The 17,500-nt window shown below is 44.5% G+C and overlaps 1 protein-coding gene across 1 annotated transcript in view; it reads right to left on the bottom strand.

Annotated features, from left to right (window-relative positions):
- The window catches only part of LOC145416273 (uncharacterized), an 81,644-nt gene that overhangs the window by 59,143 nt on the left and 5,001 nt on the right, over window positions 1-17,500 (bottom strand). The window contains exons 2-5 of the mRNA XM_080285271.1: window positions 10,789-10,994; window positions 8,777-9,144; window positions 7,367-7,557; window positions 5,668-5,773 (exon numbers count right to left, since the gene is read on the bottom strand). Coding sequence (XP_080141397.1) covers window positions 5,668-5,773; window positions 7,367-7,557; window positions 8,777-9,144; window positions 10,789-10,994 — 871 coding nt within the window. The remainder of the gene's footprint in view (window positions 1-5,667; window positions 5,774-7,366; window positions 7,558-8,776; window positions 9,145-10,788; window positions 10,995-17,500) is intronic.

Below are 17,500 nucleotides of genomic sequence, written 5' to 3'. Positions count from 1 at the left end.
CCTATGTGGCAGGATGTGGCGTGCTAGGATGGAGAGAGAGAGAGAGAGAGAGAGAAGATTTAGTCCTATATAATATTTTCCTCGCTATGTTGTTTAAATATCGACATAAGTTGCTTCGGTATATTTCAAATGGATATTAAGTTGTGCAAAATAAATCGCTAAGGAAGAGGAGTTACGAAATATCCAAAGCCACTGAGAATACGACCACACACACACACACACACACACACACACACAAACACACACACACACACACTTTGTAGTTGTCCGCTGACCGTCCTGTGTTTGAAGGTGTGGACTAAGGTAGAAGGTGGAGACTAGAGTAGATTAAAGGTGGATTAAGCCTTACCCTATACCGTAGAGTTGTTACCTGGGTGTTTTAGAGTTTACCTGTGTGCCGCCTCACCCTCAGCAGCGGTCACTTACCTTTGGCTATAATTAACCTGGACACACGCGCACACACACACACACACACACACACACACACACACACACACACACACACATCGTCACCCTGTTGTTTGACTATAATTAACCTGAACACACACACACACACACACACACACACACACACACACACACACACACACACACATTGTCACCCTGTTGTTTGACTATAATTAACCTGAACACACACACACACACACACACACACACACACACACACACACACACACACACACACCGTCACCTGTCGTGGATGGAGATGGAAAGGGCGAGGGAGGTGAGAAAAAAAAAGAAAAACTACGAGGTGTCTCCCCTTATCAGTTAGAAGCAATGTGTGTGTGTGTGTGTGTGTGTGTGTGTGTGTGTGTGTGTGTGTGTGTGTGTGTGTGTGTGTGTGTTTTCCTGCTATTTCCAGACGGTTTTCCTCAGCTTAGGGCCGGCTTTCTTTTGGGTTAAGGAGGCTCCCTAACACCTTTTCCTTACCGGTTTATTTTGCATATAGCTCATAATAATCTCTTGCGTGTTATTTTTGCATAGCACGCTGAATTTTAAAAGATATAAACAATTTACAAGAGAGAAGCAAGGCGCAATAAGGAAAATAAATCGCCAAGGAAACAGTATACAGATCAGAAATGCGCCGTAAGGAAAATAAATCGCCAAAGAAAACAGTATACAGATCAGTAAGGCGCAGTAAGGAAAATAAATCGCCAAGGAAAATATGTTAGGGAGCTTAATTGATGAAAATACGGTTCGGAGAGCGTCATGGGACTGAAGGGGTTAAGGAAGGCCGTATCTAACCCCTCCAGGTGAATAAAAATAAATAGAATAAATAAAATCGTCAGGGGATAGCAAGATCTTGAATTTGGCTCTCGTATTGTGTTTGTTTCTCTCTTGGAAGGAACGGTTTGCGGGCTCCTGGCCTTTGGTTCCTTCTTCCTTGCATTAAAAAAAAAAAAAAAATGAAAGATGAAGATAAAAGACAATCTCGGTTGGATGGGGTTAATGACTTAAGGGAAATTTTTACTTTTTCATTATAGTTTTATCCAGGAATAAGGTAGGCTCGCGTGGCTCTCATGTACCTGGCACTTGCGACGCAGAAAAAAAACTAAGAGAGAACAGAAAAAAAAAAAAGTACCCAGTGGCCCTTCAGTACACTGTTGCTGGCAGGAACAGGGCGACACCTGAGAGAGAGAGAGAGAGAGAGAGAGAGAGCTGGCAGGAAGAAGAGGACACCAGAGAGTACAGAGCATTGAAAGTATACAAGACGATTTTACTGATCTGAGTCATAGGAGGTTGGTTGAGAGAGAGAGAGAGAGAGAGAGAGAGAGAGAGAGAGAGACAGAGAGAGAGAGAGACTGTTTTGTGTGGAGGGGAGAGGACTACGAGAGAGAGATGCTGAAGGATGGAAGAGAGAGGAATTAGAAGGGATATATGGGAGTTATTTACAGAGTGAGAGAGAGAGAGAGAGAGAGAGAGAGAGAGAGAGAGAGAGAGAGAGAGAGGAATACTATGTCTTAGCCTTTAAACTCTTACTTATCGCCCCCTGGTACACTGTTTCTGGGAGGACCTAGTGGGCGCCAGAGAGCTTTAAAAATATTCTATTAAATAACGCCAGACGGTTTTATTCAGCTGAGAGTAAGTCATAGGATCCTGTGTGAAAAAAAAAAAAGAAAGATAAAAAAAAAAATCAATCCTTCTAACCTGTAGCTATTTTATTCCTGTATTGTATTGTGTTTTATCATACTGTTGTCTTGGTTTATTCTTATTTTCATGCATTATTATTACTGTTTTCCTGTTTTATGGTCATTATTTTCATGCATTATTATTACTGTTGTCTTGTTTTATTCTCGCTACCTCCAGGCGACTTTACTGAGCAACGGTAATTCTAAAGATAAATAAAACTGACTCTGGATAATAAGAATAGAATAAAGCATACAAAATGGGAGAGAAGGGGTTTAGTCAGCACCCAATCCTTCATGTAAACACCAGAGACTGAGCATATATACTAAGCTAATGCCACACGATTTTATTCATCTGAGAGTGAGTCATAGGGGTCTTAGGGAGGTATTCCAGTGCGGTTAGAAGGCTCACTAACACCTCTTCTTTACCGATTTATTTCTGATTCTGCTCCGTTACTATATTCTTGTGTGTTATTCATGCAGTCCATGCCGATATTGAAAAGAAATTGGAAGCCAACCAGGGGATATTGATGGGTAGTTTGGAGAATAAATCGTTAAGGAATAGGTGTTAGGGAGCTTCCTTACCCGACGAGAATAAGGGCCTTACTGTTAAAAGAAAGGCAAAACAAAAACTCCAAAACAAATGCTCTAAAATAAAAGCTTCAAAATGAAAGCTCCCAAATAAAAGCTCCAAAATAAAAGCTCTAAAATAAAAGCTCTAAAATAAAAGCTCCAAAACAAAAGCTCTAAAATAAAAGCTTCAAAATGAAAGCTCCCAAATAAAAGCTCCAAAATGAAAGCTCTAAAATAAAAGCTCCCAAATAAAAGCTCCAAAATAAAAGCTCCAAAATAAAAGCTCCAAAATGAAAGCTCCAAAATAAAAGCTCCAAAATAAAAGCTCCCAAATAAAAGCTCTAAAATAAAAGCTCCCAAATAAAAGCTCCAAAATGAAAGCTCCAAAACAAAAGCTCCATTCGCCTTGGCTCGTAATCTTGTACCGTACCCACTGCCCTACGTAGACGCCAGGGAGACTGAGCATTAGAGGTATTCCTATAGTTTTAACAGCGTTCTTTGAAATCCTGCTGGTAGGCCTCTGTGTGTGTGTGTGTGTGTGTGTGTGTGAGAGAGAGAGAGAGAGAGAGAGAGAGAGAGAGAGAGAGAGTTTCGTGGATATGGGGGAGGAGTGGAAGGTGGGGGCGGTGAAAGGGATGGGGATAGAGGGATAGAGGGGAGGGGGAAAATGCGGAGAGAGGAAGGAGGGATGTATTACAGAGGGCTTTATAAATTGGAGGTGTGTGTAGACAGGTGTGGTGGTCTGTGGTCAGGGAGAGACTAATGTGAGAGAAAGAGTGAGAGGATGGGAATGTAGGGATAGGGGAAAATATAGAGAGGGGAGGGGGGATTATGGTTGAAGACGTAGGGAGAGGGGAGGGGGAAAATATAGAGGGAGGAGGCAGGGGGGATTATGGTAAGTTGGAAGAAAAAAAAAAGGTGGGTTTTTGTAGGCAGGTAGGATTATTAATAAGAAGGGTAGCCATAGACGCAAAAACATAAGGAAAATACAAGATCAGAATTATCTCTCTTGCATCAGATCCCTCGCAACTCATCTCTTATCTCGCCAAATCTCTTCGCTACTCAATTCATAAATCATCAGATACCTCGTCACTTTATCTCTCATCTCCCCTTTCTCGTGATCTCGTTTCTCAGCCCATCTCAGAAGTAAACATAATATCTGTAACTATCTCCCTTACGTCAAATCTCTCAGCACTCATCTCTTATCTCACCTAATCTCTCCACCAATTTCTCGCCTTGCCTTCCTTGTGATCTCATTTCTAGTCTCAGCCCATCTCAGAAGTAAACAAAAATCTGTAACTATCTTTCTTACGTCAAATCTCTCAGCACTCATCTCTTATCTCACCTAATCTCGACACTTAATTTCTCGCCTCGCCTCCCTTGTGATCCCATTCCTGGTCTCATCCTATCTCAGAGGAAAAAGTAACATAAAGCCACTCTCTCTCTCTTTCATCAAATCTCACCACTCATTTCTTATCTCACCTAATCTCGTCACTGATTTCTCTCTTACGTCAAATCTCTCACGACTCATCTCTTATCTCACCTAATCTCGCCACTTATTTCTCGTCTCGTCTCTCTCGTGATCTCATTCCATCTCAGAGATAACGTTGTCAGCCACTCACAAGACTGCAGAATGAAGGTGGAGGCTGGAATTGCGTTGACTTTAAGAAGGGTAGTTGAGAAATGCAATTCGTTCTAGGTATTCAGAGTTGCAGTGGGCGTGGGAGTGGATTAGGGAGTGAGAAGGAGGGAGAAGAAGAGAGAAGGAAGGAAGGAACAGGGGAGAAGAGGAAAGAGTGAAGGAACAGGGAAGAGGAAGAAGAGAAGGAAGGAAGTAGATGAAGGAGAGGAGCAATAGTCAAGAAATGCAATTCTTTCTATAATATTAAGCGTTGGAGTGGGTTAGGGAAGGAGGAGGAGGGAGAGGAAGAGAGAGGGAAGGAAGGAAGGAAAAGGGGGAGAGGAGGAGAGAAAGAGAGAAGGAAGGAGGCAAGGAAGAAGAAGAGGGGAGAGAGAGATGGGAGAAGAAAGAATAGTGTGAGTGGATTTAGTTTAGAGAGGAAAGAGAGGAGGAGAGAAAAAGAAGGAAAAGAAGAAGGAGGGAAAAAGGAGGGAAGAAGCAGAGAGAGTGAAGGAAGAGCAGTATTGGATTAGAGAGAGAGAGAGAGAGAGAGAGATTTCAAAAGGAAGAGAGATTAGCCGGGTTAATCACCATGACGCCAGAGAGACAGACAGACAGACAGAATTTTTGTACTCCTTGTATACTCTAAGAAGACGATTTTTGTACTATTCATGTGCTCTAAGACGATTTTTGTACTCCCTGCGTACTCTAAGAAGACGATTTTTGTAGTCCGTGTGTGCTCTAAGACGATTTTTGTACTCCTTGTGTACTCTAAGAAGACGATTTTTGTACTCAGTGTGTACTCTAAGAAGACGGTTTTTGTACTCCGTGTGTACTCTAAGACGACGATTTTTGTACTCAACGTGTACTCTAAGAAGACGATTTTTGTACTCCGCGTGTGCTCTAAGACGATTTATGTACTCCTTGTGTACTCTAAGAAGACGATTTTTGTACTTATTCTTTACCTACCTTCAAAAACGTGGTCGTGGTGTGTACAGTACTCTAGTGGGTGTACTCCGAGAAGACGATTTTTGTACTCAATGTGTACTCTAGACAAGACGGTTTTTCTACTCCGTGTGTACTCTAAGACGGTTTATGTACTCCTTGTGTACTCTTAGAAGACGGTTTTTGTACTCACTGTGTACTCTTAGAAGACGGTTTTTGTACTCAATGTGTACTCTAGGCAAGACGATTTTTGTACTTAATTTTTACTTACCTTCAAAAACATGGTCATGGTGTGTACTCCAAGAAGACGGTTTTTGTACTCCGTGTGTATTCTAAGAAGACGGTTTTTGTACTCAATTTGTACTCTAGACAAGACGATTTTTGTACTTAATTTTTACTTACCTTCAAAGACGTGGTCGTGGTGGTGAGTGTCCGCGGGGTCGTCACCAGCCACCGATAGGGAGGTCTCTTCCATCGACCCTGAGAGCGATACCTGGTCCCCGGATAGCTGCAGGGAATTATTATTATTATTATTATTATTATTATTATTACTACTACTACTGTACTACTACTACTACTATTATTATTATTATTATTATTATTATTATTATTATTATTATTATTATTATTATCATCATCATCATCATCATCATCATCATCATCATCATCATCATCCTCTTCCTCCTCCTCCTCCTCCTCATCATCATCATCATCATCATAATCATCATCATCATCATCATCATCATCATCACCGTATACCTCCTACAAATCATATCATTGTTTTCCTTACCATCATTCAGTACACCTACAGTTACATTGTCACCATTATTCTAGCCATGCATTCAGATAGATATGAAGCAGATAGGCGCAGACACAGGACGAGGAAAACCAAAGAAGTAAGAGAATTGTCACGAGAGAGACGAGGAAATTGTGTAGAATATTTAGGAAGAGTACAGTACTGATTAACATGAGTCTGTAATTGGTACTAATGAGAGGGGTGTGTGAGCTGGGAGCAGGGCAGTGAAATGGCGGGGGACAGGGCGACATGGAGGCGATTTGTTTGTGGCCACCTCTTACGGGATTAAAGCGTCTGGCAACAGATAGATAGATAGACTCTTTACTTGGCTGAGGTTGATGTGAAGTTGAGTTTGGGGTTGAGGGAAAACTGGAATGAATGTTCTGGGGCTAAATAATAAATGGTTGAGGTTTAGCTGGTCAACTGATGTCCTCGGCCTTGGCTGAGGTGGAGACTGGAGATGAGTTTGAGGCTGAGGTTCAGGGAGAGCCGTAGGGCAGGTAACACGACTGATTAATAGGAAGTTGATGCGTACCTGGTCTGCTGGTGTCCCTGGTTTGGGTTGTGAGGGTGATTTTTTTGGGTTGTGAGGCAGATTTTTTTGGGTTGTGAGGGTGATTTTTTTGGGTTGTGAGGTAGATTTTTTTGGGGTTGTGAGGTAGATTTTTTTGGGGTTGTGAGGTTGATTTTTTTGAGTTGTGAGTTTGATTTTTTGTGTTGTGAGGTTGATTTTTTGGGTTGTGAGGTAGATTTTTTTGGGTTGTGAGGTAGATTTTTTTGGGGTTGTGAGGTAGATTTTTTTGGGGTTGTGAGGTTGATTTTTTTGAGTTGTGAGGTTGATTTTTTGTGTTGTGAGGTTGATTTTTTGAGTTGTGAGGTTGATTTTTTTGAGTTGTGAGGTTGATTTTTTGTGTTGTGAGGTTGATTTTTTTGAGTTGTGAGATTGATTTTTTGTGTTGTGAGGTTGATTTTTTGGGTTGTGAGGTTGATTTTTTTGGGTTGTGAGGTTGATTTTTTTGGGTTGTGAGGTTGATTTTTTGGGTTGTGAGGTTGATTTTTTTGGGTTGTGAGGTTGATTTTTTTTGGGTTGTGAGGTTGATTTGAGGTTGAAAATAAGGTTGTTTTTGAGGTTAAGAACACTAGTAAGGCAGGTTATACGACTGATTAACAACACGATTGATATCTACCTGGTCTGCTGGTGCCCCCGGATTAAGCTGAGGTGGAGACAGGATGCGTTTGAGGCTGAGGTTGAGGAACAGCAGTAGGGCAGGTAACACGACTGATTAATAGGAAGGTGATGTTTACCTGGTCTACTGGTGCCCCCGGACTGGGAGGTGAGGTGTTGTCGCCCGCGGAGGTGGAGGTTGACGCTGAGGTTGAGTTGGAGGTGAGGGATCCGGTGAGGGAGGCCTGGTCTAGCGAGTCCTGGCGGCGGTCCAGCGAACTCTTCTTGAATATCACCTCCTGACGCGGCGTTTGTATCTTGGTGTACTCTTCTGAAGGACATGCCAGGGGGTTAGGGGGGGTTCTCTCTCTCTCTCTCTCTCTCTCTCCTTACCACTCTTCATTTAGTCTCTCAGTTTCTTCCCTGTTTCTTTTCCCCAGCTTCAGTCTTTATCCTTTCCCTTCTTCTTCTCCTTCTTTTTCACACTAATCCCCTCTCATGCTGTTCTTCTCTTCTTTCCTTCTTTCTCTCCCCTCAAGGTTCCCCTCCTCTCCCCCACACCTGTCCCCTCTTCACCCTCATAACCGGGCCAAATTTCTCCCCATCGTGGCTATTGTTGGGGAGGAAGTGAGGGGACGTGTTGAAAATAGAGTAGTATCCCATCCCTCACCTATTTCTCTCTCTCTCTCTCTCTCTCTCTCTCTCTCTCTCTCTCACCTTAGTACACCTTTTCTCTCATCACCATTCTTTTTGCCTCTGCCTCCTTATCAGGATTCCGGTGATCTTAAAAGAAACTATCCAAAAAAAGGTTGTTTCGATTGCTTAAAAAAAAAAAAAAAAAAAGCATTGAATTGACGGGGAATGTGTGTACGTGTGTTTGTGTACGCTTGCACTACAGAGGGAGGTCTGGGAGTACACACACACACACACACACACACACACACACACACACACACACACACACACACACACACACACACACACACACACACACAGCTGACAACTATGGATAAAAGAAGATTCTCTCACAAAAGTAGAATTGTAGAAACCTTAAAAATATAAATTAACAGGTGATAAAAAATGAAAGGAGGAGGAGGAGGAGGAGGAGGAGGAGAAGGAGGGGGAGGAGAAGGAGGAGGAGGAGGAGGTAGCGTTGAGGACAGCAATTAAAGAGTAAAGAAAATCTCATTACCGTAGATGTCGCAAGGAAGAAAGCAACAGACAACAGAAAATACTAAACTAAATTCGAAAGTAGACGTAATGGGAATAGATGAAGTGGTGAAGAGAGTCCATAGAGGAGGAAGGAATAGGAGATGAAGAGGAAGTGCGAAAGAGAAGTATATGGAGGGAGGGAGAGGGACAGAGACAGACAGACAGAGAGACAGACAGACAGATACAAACAGACATAGATTGATGGTAAAAAAAGAGATAAACAAAAACAGAGAGAGAGATGAAGTAGAGTCAGAGAGTAAACAAAAGAAAGATGAGAAGCAACAGTCGAAGCAGCAGAAATAAAATAATAAATAAATAAGAAAAATAAAGTCACCCACCATTATTTATCATAACAGTATGGACGGGCTGGGAAGGCTTGTCTCCCTCATTCCCTTGCTGCTGTTGCTCCTCCAGCGCTCCAGTCTCCTCCAGTTCCTCCTCCTCGTCCTCCTCCTGGCCTCCATCATACCCTTTATGAGGAGAACCGTCTGGGAACTGCCCCGGAAACCCCCTGTGGATGAACCCCGGCCGTCCATAGGGTCTAAAGGGACGCCTACCTCGCTCAGGATAGGCGAATTTGAAGCCTCTGTTGTCGCAATAAGGGTGGCGGTAGAACTTGTTGGTGTCGTAGTAGTAGTTGCGATCGTAGAAGGGCTTCCCGTACGGCGGCCGGTTCTCAAAGTTACGCAGGTTCTCTGAGTTATACCTGGAAACACGAAGGAGTTACGCCAGGTGAAGGAGGGGAAAAGACGAAGGGTGAGAGGAAAAGACGAAGGGTGAAGGAAGGGAAAAAACGACGGAGTTATACCACGTGAAAGAGAGGACAAGACGAAGGGTGAAGGAGAGGACAAGACGAAGGTGAAGGAGGGGAGAAGACGAAGGGTGAAGGAGAGGACAAGACGAAGGTGAAGGAGGGGAGAAGACGAAGGGTGAAGGAGGGGAGAAGACGAAGGGTGAAGGAGGGGAGAAGACGAAGGGTGAAGGAGAGGACAAGACGAAGGGTGAAGGAGGGGAGAAGACGAAGGGTGAAGGAGGGGAGAAGACGAAGGGTGAAGGAGGGGAGAAGACGAAGGTGAAGGAGGGGAGAAGACGAAGGGTGAAGGAGGGGAGAAGACGAAGGTGAAGGAGGGGAGAAGACGAAGGGTGAAGGAGAGGACAAGACGAAGGGTGAAGGAGGGGAGAAGACGAAGGGTGAAGGAGGGGAGAAGACGAAGGGTGAAGGAGGGGAGAAGACGAAGGGTGAAGGAGAGAAGAAGACGAAGGTGAAGGAGGGGAGAAGACGAAGGGTGAAGGAGGGGAGAAGACGAAGGTGAAGGAGGGGAGAAGACGAAGGGTGAAGGAGGGGAGAAGACGAAGGTGAAGGAGGGGAGAAGACGAAGGGTGATGGAGGGGAGAAGACGAAGGTGAAGGAGGGGAGAAGACGAAGGGTGATGGAGGGGAGAAGACGAAGGTGAAGGAGGGGAGAAGACGAAGGGTGAAGGAGGGGAGAAGACGAAGGTGAAGGAGGGGAGAAGACGAAGGGTGAAGGAGAGGACAAGACGAAGGGTGAAGGAGGGGAGAAGACGAAGGGTGAAGGAGGGGAGAAGACGAAGGGTGAAGGAGGGGAGAAGACGAAGGTGAAGGAGGGGAGAAGACGAAGGGTGAAGGAGGGGAGAAGACGAAGGTGAAGGAGGGGAGAAGACGAAGGGTGAAGGAGAGGACAAGACGAAGGGTGAAGGAGGGGAGAAGACGAAGGGTGAAGGAGGGGAGAAGACGAAGGGTGAAGGAGGGGAGAAGACGAAGGGTGAAGGAGGGGAGAAGACGAAGGGTGAAGGAGAGAAGAAGACGAAGGTGAAGGAGGGGAGAAGACGAAGGGTGAAGGAGGGGAGAAGACAAAGGTGAAGGAGGGGAGAAGACGAAGGGTGAAGGAGGGGAGAAGACGAAGGTGAAGGAGGGGAGAAGACGAAGGGTGATGGAGGGGAGAAGACGAAGGTGAAGGAGGGGAGAAGACGAAGGGTGATGGAGGGGAGAAGACGAAGGTGAAGGAGGGGAGAAGACGAAGGGTGATGGAGGGGAGAAGACGAAGGTGAAGGAGGGGAGAAGACGAAGGTGAAGGAGGGGAGAAGACGAAGGTGAAGGAGGGAAGAAGACGAAGGTGAAGGAGGGGAGAAGACGAAGGTGAAGGAGGGGAGAAGACGAAGGGTGAAGGAGGGGAGAAGACGAAAGAGTTGTGCCAGGTGAAGGAGAGAGAGAGAGAGAGAGAGAGAGAGAGAGCGCTGAGGTCAAGGCATATGATCAAGTTTTTCCAAGTCCAACTTTACCCCTAGAAAACAAACCACAAGCATCGAGGTTACAATCAATATATTCTTACCTGTCATAGCCGCCTCCATTTCCGCCTCCACGCCTATCAAATTTCCTGAAGAAGTGCCCTGCTCCCCGTTTCTGGAAGTGGTGGTAGTTGTGGTGGTGGTAGTTGTGGTGGTGCGGGTGGTGTGGGTGGTGGTGGTGGTGGGGAGGGTAGGGTGGGCGTGGGTGTGTAGGGGTCAGACAGCCGCCCTCCCTGTCCTCCTCCTCTTCCTCCTCACACTCCTCTCCCTCTTGCTCTCCGCTCTTGGGTTGAAGTTCGTCTGGAGGAGAAAGAATATATTATTATAGAGAGAGAGAGAGAGATTGCTAATAAAAATGACACCTTATAAAATGAAAAATTACGAACTCAAATTGACGGATGAAAGCAAACCATCTACAAATATTTTTTTTTTACTAGTAACCAAGGAGACTCATTCCTAACTTCATAACTGCGGCGCATCTCTGGTCTTGGCTCTTAGGATGACGTTCGTCTGAGGCAGAAAGCTAAAATGATTGAAGAGACAGCAGTACACTTTAAAATGACAGCGTAAAGGAGCTGAAACAAGAAAAGATAAAAAAAAAGAGGAAAGAAAATTCATGTATCTTCTCTCTGCTCTTTGAATTTTATCTGTAAGAGGAAATTATAGTTAAGAGGAAGCTACAGTACAGAATAAACCAATAATATCGTACATGAAACGTGGAGGAACTAGAATAAAAGGAGTAAGTCCAAAATGGCTAAAAAATAACTATCCCCCTACCATTGTTTTGCCGGAATACAAAGTAACACCTTGAATATGTTAGGTGAAGAAGACTAAGATGTGGAAATTAATATGTTAAGTTCATATTATTACTAAAATGCGATCAGTAAAATAAATCGCTAAAGAAGCTGCGTTTGAGATGCCGTCAAGTCCACGAAAATACAGCCTTCTATGTACTAAGTAAAATAAATAATAAGGAAATAAAGAAATCATGTCATCTATCTATCTTTCTATCTATCTATCTATTGCCAGACGCCTCAGTCATGTAATAAGTAAAATAAATCGCTAAGGAAGTTGCGTTTGAGATGCTCCAAGTCCACGAAAATACAGCCTTCCATTTATAAGAAAATAAATAATAAGGAAATAAGTAAAAGAAATCATGTAATAAGTGAAATAAATCGCTACGGAAGAGGCGTTTGAGATGCCGTCAAGCCCACGAAAATACAGCCTTCCATTTAATAAATAAATAATAAGAAAAAAAATCATTGAATAGGTAAAATAAATCGCTACGGAAGAGGCGTTTGAGATACCCCCCAAGTCCACGAAAATACAGCCTTCCATGTAATTTTCTAAAGGTGTAATCGGGAAGTAATTATAATACCCAGTTCTATATATAATTACACCTTTACAACAGGTGGATATTTAGGTGGATATTAGTAAGCGCTATTCGAAGCTCTTTATGGGTTAATTTGGGTATTTGGTGAGGGTTATTTAGTTATGGATATTTTGTGGACAGGAGACTACATAGGGACAGGTGTGCAGTTGGGGGTTTTAGGCCTATTTTATTTTATTTTTTTTTTTAGACTCGAAAATACATCAGAGGTGTGGCTTGAATACACGTTAATACAGCTTAATATTTTTTTCGTGTTCTTGGGGTCAGTGTCGATAAAAAGAGTCGACTTGCTAATTGGACACGTTTAATAATGGGATAGGAGAGAGAGAGAGAGAGAGAGAGAGAGGAAAGGTGGGTCTTGATTAGGATTCCAGGGTGAAGAGAGGCCTAGTTTGCTTGTAAAGACACACACACACACACACACACACACACACACACACACACACACACACACACACACACACACACACACACACACACACACACACACACACACACACACACACACACACACACACAGAGGAAAGGTGGGTCTTGATTAGGATTCCGGGGTGAAGAAAGGCCTAGTTAGCTTGTAAAAACTGAGAGAGAGAGAGAGAGAGAGAGAGAGAGAGAGAGAGAGAGGAAAGGTGGGTCTTGATTAGGATTCCAGGGTGAAGAGAGGCCTAGTTTACTTGTAAAGGCTGACGGACAGGAGTGGCATGGCTGAGTGGGGAGTGGGGAGGAGTGGGGAGATTGGGAGGAAAGAAAGAGAGATGGGGAGTGGGGAGGAGTGAGAGGAAAGTAAGGAGAAATGGGGAGGGTAGTAAGGAGGAAAGGGGAGTGAGAGGAAGAAGAGGTGGTGAGTAATAGTCGGGAGGAAAGGGGACTAGAGAAAAGAGAGAGATGGGAGGCAGTAGTGGGAGAGACGAGATGGGGGAGTGGGGAAGACGTGGGGAGAGATGGGGAGGAGTAGAGAGAAAGAAGAGGAAGGTAGGAACGAAGGAAGAATGAAGAGTAGAAGTGGACGATGAGAGAGAGGCTGACTGAGCGAAGTTGCCTGGGTGAGTGGGGAGGAATCCTGATCAAGAAAAGGGGAAATTAGGGGCAGGGAAGTAGGGGATGATGGACTGTGGGTGTAAGAAATATAGAGAAGAGGAAATATGAGGGGGAGAAGTGGGAGAGAGGTATGAGGGAGTGGAGTGGGGATGAGGAAGGGAGTGAAAAAATGAGAGGGAGAGGGAGGGGACGTGGGGAATGAAGGGAAAGGGGAGTACGAGATGTCAGATGGTAATGAGAAGGTTATGAGTGTGAAACGGGAGGCTTGTAAGGAGTAAGACAGATGTGGGGAGAGTAATCATCTCAAGACTCTGAAGGAGAATGAAATAAGATGGGATCAGGGAGAGGTGATTGGGACAGTGAGTGTGGGGAATTAGTGGCAGTGAGGGAGAGGTGTTGATCAAGTGACAAGGGAGGTGGTTTGTTTGAAAAGACGCGAGTTCATTCCCACGGCAGAGCAGGGAATAGATTGATATTTAAGTTTCGTTGTAGCAGACTTTACTGATCTTTCACTAGAACATCTTATATATCAAAAACTTTTAAGGCAATAACCAGTCTGAACGAGATGTCCCTAGTATGTATTCAGTATGGACGGTGGGTATTGGCGCGGACGTGGTGATATGTGAATATGTGTGATGCGCAAAAGGGCTTCTGAGGGGAGGGGAGGAGATTGAAGTTGTAGAGGAAAATGGAAGTAGAAGAAGATAAAGGCAATGGGAAGGAATCAGAGAGAGAGAGAGAGAGAGAGAGAGAGAGAGAGAGAGAGAGAGAGGGAGGGAGGGGGGGTGAAGAGACAATGAATGGGAGGTGCCAAGGAAAAAAAAAGAGTTAGGGAGAGAAACTAAACAGGTGGAGCTTTTTTTATATATTTTAGGTGACAGTAAATGCCAGGCACTAACAGCCCTGAACCGGAGAGAGAGAGAGAGAGAGAGAGAGAGAGAGAGAGAGTGAATGGAATGTTTGTTTGATTCTACATATAAAGTGCTATTTCCAAGGCCTTCATTCTTAGGCAACGTCCAGTGCTGAGGTGAACTGCATGAAGGATCTCTGAATCGCATATAGAACCATGGTGAAAGTTGGGTGTCACTACGGGGACAGTTGGGAAATACTTAGGAGAATGTACAATGGAGTGAGGCAATAGTAGAGAGAGAGAGAGAGAGAGAGAGAGAGAGAGAGAGAGAGAGAGGTATGGTTAGGTAGGGATGGTGTTATGCATGGGGCGGGTATGGTTAGGTGGGGAAGACGTTTCGTATTGGGCAGGTAACGGTATGACGACAAGGTTTGGCGAGGATAATCAAGGCAGGGTAAAGGTAAACCAGGTACGATACTTGGGCATAGGTAGGGCAAGGTAGAGTAGGTGTAGTAAGATAGCCTAAGGTATGGTTAGGGTAGGGAAGGTATGATATTAAGGCAGGGATAGTTTAGGTAAAGCAAGTGTAGTAGTGTCGTAAGGTATTTGGTATAGGATAGTTTTGGCAAGGATAGTGTAGGTGAGACAGGGTTGGGCAGGTGTAGGAAGGCATGTGGGGTTGATCAGTAATGGCGGTGATAGTTTAGGTAGGGTAGGGAAGGGCTGTAGGGCTAGTAGTAAGATATTTGAGTAAGGTCAGTTTTGGCAAGGGTAGTATATATATAAAAGTTACAGGGATAGTGTCGGCGTGATACATAAGGGCAGGTATGGTGAGTGGGACGTATATGGTGAGGTAGGGCGGGTATGGTGAAGCACGACGGTGATGCAGGACAGGTGGTTGGTTAAGATCAGGTGTGGCATAAGTAAGACAGGTATGGTGAGGTAGGGCAGGAGAGTAGCAAGGATCGTGTAGTGACCCAGGTGTTTCTCTGTTGGCCATGATGAAATATGAATGGCAGGGAAGAGAGAGAGAGAGAGAGAGAGAGAGAGAGAGAGAGAGAGAGAGAGAGAGAGAGAGAGCGTGTCAGGTGTAGCTAGCACAAGTTCCCTCATTTGGAATACTTACAGAAATTTCGTCCCTCTCAGAAAACTTTTTTTTTCTTTCTTTCTTATTTTTTTTACGAAGAATCACAGACACAGCTTTTGAAGAGACAACAATATTCTTAAAAAAAAAAAAAAAATCCTGAAGCTTATTCTATTTATGACTGTCTTGAATTTGAACTGGTTTTGATTGTATTTCAACCACTTCAACCCAATGACGTTTCTCATTAATCACACAAAAAATTTCCTCCCATTTTGAAAGCATTTTTTTTTTCATATATATATATCAGGAATATCAACAATCCGCCATTGGAGAAGACTTTAATATTATCCTTGAAATTCGTGGAGCTTATTGCGTGTATGTTTAATAGTGGAATTTGGAGGGTTCAATGTATATATAGTAACCTCTTGAACATAATCTCATATTTTTTTAACTCAGGCTACCACAAGATGATTATTAAAAGTTAGGAGAAGATATAATAGTCAGGGAGTTAGTGAAGGCCGTGTCTAACCCAAAAGTTCGAAATTTCTCTCCAAAGCTGAAAAAAAAAAAATGAAGATGACAGGATGCGATTCAAGAGAACGTTCAAGGTGAAGAGGGTAATAAGATGATTATCCCACTTTAATATCTATCTATCTATCAATATAATTAAATATATAGATAGATAGATTGATTGATAGATAGCTATAGATATAGGTATATACTACTAGAGGTTAAGACGAGAGTAAAACAGTAAGGGAGGGGGAAGCGATCCAGAATTTAAAAAAAACTATATACGGAATGTGAGTATTTTTTGAAGGTTAAAACGTCGAGAGTAAAAAAAAAAAAAAAGACCCCCTCAAAAATATAAATAGTGTATATATGTGAGGATCATCTGGAGAGGTTGAGATGTCCAGGGATAGAATAAAACACACACACACACACACATGTACGTTTGTGTGTGTGTGTGTGTGTGTGTGTGTGTGTGTGTGTGTGTGTATCAGAGTGCAGCATGAGACTCCGCAGGTATTTTTTTGGGGGGGTTTTGGAAGTTAGTGATTCTTGGGGGGGCGTCTGGGGGGGGGTGCTGGGGGGCTTAGTGGGGGGAGTGAGGCCTGGTCGGTCATATGAATTAGGTGGAGGAGGGGGAGGAGGGACCAAGGGGAAAAGGAAGGGGTTGAGGAGGGGGGGTTGAGGAGGTTGGGGAGGAAGTGGTAGAAGGAGAGGGTTGTTAGGGAAGAAGGTATGGAGTAAAGGAGGGGAGGAGGGGAAGGTGGGAACAAGGGGAAAGGGAAGGGGTTGAGGAGGAAGGGGGATGAGGGGACGGGGGAACAGGCAGTACGAGAGGGTAGTTAAGGAAGAAGGAATGGAGTAAATGATGAGAGGAAGGAGGCAGAGTGGACGGAGGGGAGAGGCTAGAGAGAGAGGGAGGTTAGGGGAGGAGGAAAGAGGTAGAGAAGGGCTAGAGAGGAAGGAGGAAGGGGAGAGGAAATAGAAGAGGGGAGGGGGATTGAGGGAGAGGGTAGTATGTAAGAATGGAATACACGTACAGTAGAGAGGGTTGAAGAGGAATGAAATAGAGGAGGCGGAAGTTATATAAAAGACAGAGGAAGGGAGAGAGAGAGAGAGAGAGAGAGAGAGAGAGAGAGAGAGAGGGAGGTTGAGAAATTTGAAGGGGTGGTGGGGGCTGAATGTGGGATGGGGGGGGGAAGGAAGAGGGCGGAGGGAGAGAGGAGGGGAGGGAGGGGAAGGGGCATGGAATAGAGGTTACACAGAAGAGGCAGAGGAAGGGGGAGAGAGAGAGATGGTCTTTGAGAGGGGGGGGGAAAGACTAGAAGAAGAAAAAGAGGAAGAAGTCAGAGGGAGAGGGGAGGGCAGGAGGAATCGATAGAGGTTTGGGAGAGAGAGAGAGAGAGAGAATGTTGGTAATCGTGGACACGTAAACGCCTATCCTCCCTTTTCTCTCTCCCAATACTTCCATAATCCCTCCAGTCTCCCAGTGTACACCCAATATCTCTGCTCCTTTCCTCCAGTCATGCTTTCCTCCCTCCAGTTCCCTCCATTCTCCTATTTTATCCCTCTCCTCTCCTCTCCGCGCTTAACCCTTCCTCATCTTCCTCCTGTCCCCTCCCTCTTCTTCTTCCTATCCCCTTCCTCTTCTCTCCTTCTTCGCATCTTCTTTCTTATTTTCTCTTCCTCTTTCTTTTCATCTTTTCATACTTTCGCGTTCTTCTCCCCAACTACTTTCCTAACATCTCAATCACTCCTTCGTTTCCTCTCCCTTCCCCTCCCTTTTTCCTCTTCCTTCACCCACTCCCTATTCTGTTCTTTCCCTCCCTCCCTGTTCTCTCTCCTACCCCCTCTCTCCTCCATCTCTCCCCAGCTCCCTCCTCTCTC

The sequence above is a fragment of the Coenobita brevimanus genome, chromosome 105 (assembly GCF_032717465.1).
Source record: "Coenobita brevimanus isolate Jiangsu-jjx chromosome 105, ASM3271746v2, whole genome shotgun sequence".
Classification (NCBI taxonomy): domain Eukaryota; kingdom Metazoa; phylum Arthropoda; class Malacostraca; order Decapoda; family Coenobitidae; genus Coenobita; species Coenobita brevimanus.
Note: the sequence above shows the minus strand (reverse complement) of the source record. Positions and strands in the feature narration are given on the sequence as shown.